The sequence below is a fragment of the Anser cygnoides genome, chromosome 3 (genome assembly GCF_040182565.1).
Source record: "Anser cygnoides isolate HZ-2024a breed goose chromosome 3, Taihu_goose_T2T_genome, whole genome shotgun sequence".
In the NCBI taxonomy this organism is placed as follows: domain Eukaryota; kingdom Metazoa; phylum Chordata; class Aves; order Anseriformes; family Anatidae; genus Anser; species Anser cygnoides.
The window spans coordinates 67,246,519-67,254,051 of record NC_089875.1 but is presented as its reverse complement, the minus strand read 5'-3'; the positions used below and the strand labels follow the sequence as shown (position 1 = coordinate 67,254,051).

Sequence of the window (7,533 nt, the reverse complement as noted above, 5' to 3'; positions counted from 1 at the left end):
GAAGCCTTTCACTACATTACAGCAGTAAAATAAAAAAATGGCCTGTAAAATTTGTTTTTCTGTTATTTTAGAACAAAATATCCATCAAAATATTTTAAGCTGGTGAGAATAGTATCTCCTTTCTTTAGTTTTGCATCTTAAAAATAACCAATTTAATTTTTAAATAATTGCAAAGAGAATCACTCTCAAATTAGACCATTGCAAGATAAAACATGCAAGTTGATTTCCTTCCCTCCCTCCCTCCCTCCCTCCCTTCCTTTTCTATGCAGATACAAAGCTAAATCATAGTTGTGCCACAGGAACATTTGTCTAAGTACCATAAAGAATGTAGAGCTGCACTTCAGAGATTTATGGCAATTCATTGATCAGTCTTGCTGAAAAACAAGGAAGTTTTTTTTTTTTTTTCTTTTCACCTGTGGTCTGCTGTCTAATGGGTTGTCCTTTTCAGCTTAAGCAAGATGAGATGATGAAATCTTTAACTGCTAAAATATCTGATAAATGTCTTTGTTAATGTATGTTCTTTTCCAGATTTTAAAATATATCATAATTATCATATTCCAGTGGACAAAGGCATTAACTCATTTCAGTAAAAAAGATTCCTTTCTCTTGGACTAGACGATCTTCAAAGGTCCCTTCCAACCTCGGCCATTCTGTGATTCTGTGTACCAAATTCAGCTTTGAAACTCCTAGAAAGGGCTTAATTTCTCTCTTTATAAAGAGAATGTAGTAGCCTTGCCTCAACTTACTAGACTCCCAGATAACTCTCCGCTCTTCCCCAGTAGTGTTCCAAAGAAACCTCTGGTGAAAACAACAGATAGGTCTCCAGGGCCTGGATCCAGGAAGGCAGCTAGTTGCATTTTGCATTTTGAGTATTATGTTTCTGCAAAACCATTTTACTAGACTATTCTGTAAAAAAAAAAAAAAAAAAAAAAAAAAAACATTTAATCTTTTAAATGCTTCATTTTGACTTTATTTATTATTATTATTATTATTATTATCATCATCATCATCATCATCATCATCATCATCATTATTTAATGGATGACAGCCAGTGGGTTCTTTTGTAGTCTGTGCCCCCACAATTTTCAGCCAAGGCAGTACTGATGCTGGAAACCTAATAGCAAAACAAGATTTTCTCACACTCATGCATATAAATCCTGTCTGTGAAAAATCGTAGTAGGTGTGTGTACCTATCAATTCGTTTGGCTAGGCCATGGTCCAAAAGGAAAACCAAACAACAACAACAACAAAAACTGGCAGGAGATCAAAGTTTAATCAGTGAAAGCTTTTATTACAACAGAAATGCCAGGCGCCTCCAACAAAGAGAGATGGTATTAAATCAGAGTCAAATTATTGAAGGCCTGACTGCATCATTCCCCTATTGAATGCTAAGAGAATTTTTCCTATTAGGATTAGATTTAGGGGGATGGGAGTGGGGAGAGGCCAAGTTTCCATCTGCTAGGGCCAAATCAGAGAAACTGTGCAGATGGGATAGGTCTCAGCTGAATGGTAGAGGGCATGTAGCTCTGTGATGGATGCATTTACACCATGGGATGCAATCCACTTAGTCTGCATCTCTAGGGTGCTTAGGACACCTTAGGACACATAGGATGTTAGGACATTTTCACTCTCCACTGCCAAGGGAGAAAAAAAATAAATCAGTGGCAGTAATTCAGGGGAGTGTCCTCAGAATGGACTTAGCTCAGTTTCAAATGGTCTGAACCACTGGAGAACAATTTCCTCTTCTACTAAACTAATCTTAACTTGAATTATTTGGTCTACTAAATGACTCCCTCAAACATGACTGTGGGACCAGCAGGAGCAGTACAGGTGTGCAGTGTGGGTCATGGCTCTTGTATCTGCTCACATTGAACTTCCAGACCCTTGGGAAACCTTCCCATACCACCACTGTGCTTGTGGCTTTCGGGAGGATGCTACTCAGTGGCATCTGCATGGGAATAGGGACCTCTGTGTGCCGTGCCTCAAGAAAAGGCAGTCATGGCAGATAAACTCAAATACAGGTATAGAAAGAGAAACAGGAAAGGCAAAAAGAACAAGTATACATTGGTTATGCTTATGGTTATGGTTAGGGTTAGGGTTAGATTTAGGGTTAAGGTTAGGGTTGGGGTTAGGGTTAATATGGTTAGGGTTACTGTTAGGTTTAGGGTTAGGGTTAGGGTTAGGGTTACTTTAGGGTTAGGGCTTGGTTTAGGGTTAGGGTTAGGCTTAGGGTTGTGTTTTGGACAGGCATTATGTTTAGGTTTACGGGTTGGGTCAGGTTTAAGTTTCGGTTTATTGTTAGGATCATTAGGGTTAGGGTTACGGTTAGGGTTAGGGTGACGGTTAGGGTTTGGGTTATGGTTGGGGTTTGGATTAGGGTTAGGGTATGAGATAGGGTTAAGGCTGGGATCATTAGGGTGAGGGCTAGGGATAGTGTTATGGTTAGGGTTAGGGTTTGGGTTAGGGTTAGGCTTAGGTTTAGTGTTAGGGTTGGGGTTAGGTTTAGGGTTAGGTTCAGGTTACTGTTAGTGTTAGGGTTTGGATTAGATTTAGGGTTAGGATGAGGTTTCGGGTTAGGGTTAGTGTTAGGGTTAGTGTTAGTGTTAGGGTAACGGTTAAGGTTACGGTTAGTGTTACGGTCAGGGTTACGTTTAGGGTTAGGTTTAAGGTTAGGGTTAGGTTTAGGTTTAAAGTTAGGGTTAGGGTTTTTAGAATTATGGCTAGGTTTAGGGTTTGTGTTAGGGTTAGATTTATGGTTAGGTTAGGTTTAAGGTTAAGGTTTGGGTTAGTGTTAATGTCATTAGGGTTAGGGCTAGGGTGAGGGTTACGGTTAGCACTACGCTTACAGTAAGGGTTTGGGTTATGGTTGATATTTGGGTTAGGGTTAGGGTTCGGGATTGGGTTAGGGTTAGGGTCATTAGGGTGAGAGCTTGGGATAGTGTTAGTGTTAGTGTTAGGGTTAATGTTATGGTTAGAGTTAGGGTTAGGTTTAGGGTTAAGGTTAGGGTTAAGGTTACAGTTAGGGTTAGGGTTACGGTTAGCATTAGTGTTAGGTTTACGGTTAGGGTTACTGTTACGGCTACGGTTACGGTTACGGTTACAGTTAGCATTAGTGTTAGGTTTACGGTTAGGGTTACTGTTACGGCTACGGTTACGGTTACGGTTACAGTTAGCATTAGTGTTAGGTTTACGGTTAGGGTTACTGTTACGGCTACGGTTACGGTTACAGTTAGAGTTACATTTAGGGTTTGTTTTAAGGTTAGGCTTTGGGTTAGTGTTATGGTTACGGTTAGGTTTAGGGTTAGGGTTATGTTTAGGGTTAGGGTTAGGATTAGGGTTATGTTTAGGGTTAGGGTGCTTAGGACACCTTAGGGTGCTAGGGTGCTTAGGACACCTTAGGACACATAGGATGTTAGGACATTTTCACTCTCCACTGCCAAGGGAGAAAAAAAATAAATCAGTGGCAGTAATTCAGGGGAGTGTCCTCAGAATGGACTTAGCTCAGTTTCAAATGGTCTGAACCACTGGAGAACAATTTCCTCTTCTACTAAACTAATCTTAACTTGAATTATTTGGTCTACTAAATGACTCCCTCAAACATGACTGTGGGACCAGCAGGAGCAGTACAGGTGTGCAGTGTGGGTCATGGCTCTTGTATCTGCTCACATTGAACTTCCAGACCCTTGGGAAACCTTCCCATACCACCACTGTGCTTGTGGCTTTCGGGAGGATGCTACTCAGTGGCATCCGCATGGGAATAGGGACCTCTGTGTGCCGTGCCTCAAGAAAAGGCAGTCATGGCAGATAAACTCAAATACAGGTATAGAACAGAGAAACAGGAAAGGCAAAAAGAACAAGTATACATTGGTTATGCTTATGGTTATGGTTAGGGTTAGGGTTAGATTTAGGGTTAAGGTTAGGGTTGGGGTTAGGGTTAATATGGTTAGGGTTACTGTTAGGTTTAGGGTTAGGGTTAGGGTTAGGGACTTTAGGGTTAGGGCTTGGTTTAGGGTTAGGGTTAGGCTTAGGGTTGTGTTTTGGACAGGCATTATGTTTAGGTTTACGGGTTGGGTCAGGTTTAAGTTTCGGTTTATTGTTAGGATCATTAGGGTTAGGGTTACGGTTAGGGTTAGGGTGACGGTTAGGGTTTGGGTTATGGTTGGGGTTTGGATTAGGGTTAGGGTATGAGATAGGGTTAAGGCTGGGATCATTAGGGTGAGGGCTAGGGATAGTGTTATGGTTAGGGTTAGGGTTTGGGTTAGGGTTAGGCTTAGGTTTAGTGTTAGGGTTGGGGTTAGGTTTAGGGTTAGGTTCAGGTTACTGTTAGTGTTAGGGTTTGGATTAGATTTAGGGTTAGGATGAGGTTTCGGGTTAGGGTTAGTGTTAGGGTTAGTGTTAGTGTTAGGGTAACGGTTAAGGTTACGGTTAGTGTTACGGTCAGGGTTACGTTTAGGGTTAGGTTTAAGGTTAGGGTTAGGTTTAGGTTTAAAGTTAGGGTTAGGGTTTTTAGAATTATGGCTAGGTTTAGGGTTTGTGTTAGGGTTAGATTTATGGTTAGGTTAGGTTTAAGGTTAAGGTTTGGGTTAGTGTTAATGTCATTAGGGTTAGGGCTAGGGTGAGGGTTACGGTTAGCACTACGCTTACAGTAAGGGTTTGGGTTATGGTTGATATTTGGGTTAGGGTTAGGGTTCGGGATTGGGTTAGGGTTAGGGTCATTAGGGTGAGAGCTTGGGATAGTGTTAGTGTTAGTGTTAGGGTTAATGTTATGGTTAGAGTTAGGGTTAGGTTTAGGGTTAAGGTTAGGGTTAAGGTTACAGTTAGGGTTAGGGTTACGGTTAGCATTAGTGTTAGGTTTACGGTTAGGGTTACTGTTACGGCTACGGTTACGGTTACGGTTACAGTTAGCATTAGTGTTAGGTTTACGGTTAGGGTTACTGTTACGGCTACGGTTACGGTTACGGTTACAGTTAGCATTAGTGTTAGGTTTACGGTTAGGGTTACTGTTACGGCTACGGTTACGGTTACAGTTAGAGTTACATTTAGGGTTTGTTTTAAGGTTAGGCTTTGGGTTAGTGTTATGGTTACGGTTAGGTTTAGGGTTAGGGTTATGTTTAGGGTTAGGGTTAGGATTAGGGTTATGTTTAGGGTTAGGGTTAGGATTAGGGTTAGGATAAGGGTTAGGGTTAGGTTTAAGTTTAGGGTTAGGGTTACGGTTAGGTTTAGGGTTATATTTTAGAGTTAGGGTTAGAGTAATGGTTGGTGTTAGGGTTAGGATTAGGGTTAGGGTTAGGATTTGGGTTAGGGTCAGGGTTGGGTTTATGGTTATGGTTATGGTTAGGTTTAGGATTAGAGTTGTGGTTTGCATTACGGTTAGGCTTAGGGTTAAGTTTAGGGTTATGTTTATGGTTAGGATTAGTTGTAGGTTTAGGGTTATGGTTAGTGTTAGGGTTAGGTTTAGGGTTGGTATTAGGGTTAAGGTTAGGGTTAGTTTTACAGTTAGAGTTAGGATTAAGGGTACGGTTACTGTTAGTGTTAGGGTTAGGTTTATATTTAGGGTTAGGGTCAAGGTTAAGTTTAGGGTTAGGGTTAGGTTTAGGGTTAGGGTTTTGGTTAGGGCTAATGAGAAATGCTTTCTTCCACACAATTTTCTGCTGATTACTAAATATTAATTAAGCTTTACAGCCTGGGTCCCTTTCAGCAATGAAATGAATACATTAGCTATTGTCAGCTATGAAGAGACTATTTGGATTGACAAAGGAAAATAATTTATTTTCTGGCATGATGAAGTCTGGGATCCTTCACTGAAAGACAGCATTTAAGGGACACAATAGTAAAACCAATAAGGAGGGGAGGAAAGAAATAATGGTGCTGAATAAAAAAAAAAAAAAAGAAAGGTAAAATAGGGTTGTTATTCTATTTTTAAAAGGGATGGACACATATGATGAAAAATCCAGTGTGGATTTAAGGTTGTGGATGGGAGGGAGATAAGGAGCTTAAGCCCTTTGCATTAGCACCAACTGGTGCTGTGCACGCACGCCTGTGACATCGGCTGTGGAGCTGCACAGCCCTGCTGCTGCGGCTGGGCAAGGTGCCAGGGAGAGAAGGGAAGCAGTCAATTTGTCAGGTGGGCACACCACAAACTCTGGCTTCCAAGCTTGCCCTACAGGTTAAGTAAAACTAATGAGATCCTACCAGTGACTGGAGTAGCTCCGAAGTGCCATCCTTTTCCTGGCAGAATTAACCCTTCTGCTGGGGAAGGGGTCCTACCTGAAATTACTCATGGGGGTTGCTTTTGTTTGCTACTTCATTAAAATCAGTACAAGGGGCACTGGGAATATTCTTAGTCAGGTGGACAGCAGGTTATTTCAAATATTTATTTTCTGTTTATTTCTAAATAAAAGAAGCCGTACTCTAATCAAAACAAACCCCACAAAATTAAGCAAGAAATAAACATCCCTACATAAGCGCTTGACAAAAAATGTTAAAAAGGTATTCTCTAGGTTAAACTAATGCAATTGTGGGAACAGAAAGGGTATCATTAAAGATAGAGATGTCTCAATATTTAGCGTCCTCATGCTAGCAAAATTCTTAATAAATTCCTAAGAATAAGATTTCTGCTTGAACAATGATTATAGGAGCAGAATCTGTGTCTCTCTGCTGACTGTGCTAACAGGAGTGTCAGCTGTGATTTTGGTTCTTGTGATATGGTTTAGATCCAAGCTGAGTTTGATTTTTTTCCAAGTCAGTTATGAATTATCTGAGAACCAAAGCAGCCAAATGAAATTGCTCTGAACTTGAAAAAGAAATTAAATTGCCTGTATATTTAAGAAAGAAGAGAAATTTGTAATTTTTAGGAAGTGGGAAACAAATTTATTTTGTTGTTCTAGTTATTGATAAGAAGATATTCAGATATTATGGTGAAGAAGGGTCAGTTAGATAAATAGAATTTAAAGCAGAGAGGAAGAAAATAATTAGTTGATACTCTTCATAGTCCAGTTACTGTGTAGCATTTCAAGTCATGTTTCTTTATGAAAAAAAAAAAAGCCAACCACAAAACAAAGACAGAAACAAACCAAAACGAAAAACTGTGCTGCTATGAAAATGATACCTTGGGGCCTTGAAGTATGAAAGAGGTGAGTAGCTTGGGTTTGTCATAGAAATACAAATGAACTTCTGAGTCTTTCCTAGTCATAATCCAGGGGGTAGCATCCCTGCCAGCAGAAGGGGGGTTGGAACTAGCTGATCTTTAAAGTCCCTTTCAACCCAAGCCATGCCATGATGATATTCTATGTTAATTTCTTTTATGGCACTCTGTTTTCCTACCTTGGGGTTCCCTGTCAGTACAACTGGAATAAATAATATGTAAGGCTAATGTTAACAGATTCTAAACACATGCATCTCTAACTAAATAATTTTAACCTCATCTAGCTACATCAGTAGAATGAGATAAAACAAAAATAGGCTTTCTTCCTATCTACAGTACAACTTTCACTGTCTGCAGCAGTGATGCTGCAAAGCAGGTGAATTATGGTA

General features: G+C 40.2%; 1 protein-coding gene across 1 annotated transcript; it reads right to left on the bottom strand.

Moving 5' to 3' along the window:
* Positions 1-969: 969 nt before the first annotated feature.
* LOC136790265 (putative uncharacterized protein DDB_G0286901) lies at positions 970-5,365 on the bottom strand. The gene is made up of 5 exons (XM_066993197.1): positions 4,424-5,365; positions 3,830-4,269; positions 2,626-3,394; positions 2,190-2,471; positions 970-1,161 (listed from the first exon to the last, which is right to left on the bottom strand). Exons 1-5 carry the CDS (start codon positions 5,363-5,365, stop codon positions 970-972), a joined length of 2,625 nt encoding a protein of 874 aa, XP_066849298.1.
* Between the last annotated feature and the right edge of the window lie 2,168 nt (positions 5,366-7,533).

What these genes read in the sequence shown, in the direction of transcription:
- LOC136790265 (XM_066993197.1), bottom strand. Translation starts at nt 5,365, where the DNA reads ATGCAAACCACAACTCTAATCCTAAACCTAACCATAACCATAACCATA. An exon ending in CCCTGACCGTAACACTAACC is followed by an intron (nt 4,270 to 4,423) that starts GTAACCTTAACC and finishes ACTAAACCTAAG; the next exon opens with CCTAACCCTAACCCAAACCC. An exon ending in TTTGCCTTTCCTGTTTCTCT is followed by an intron (nt 3,395 to 3,829) that starts GTTCTATACCTG and finishes ATGTGTCCTAAG; the next exon opens with GTGTCCTAAGCACCCTAGCA.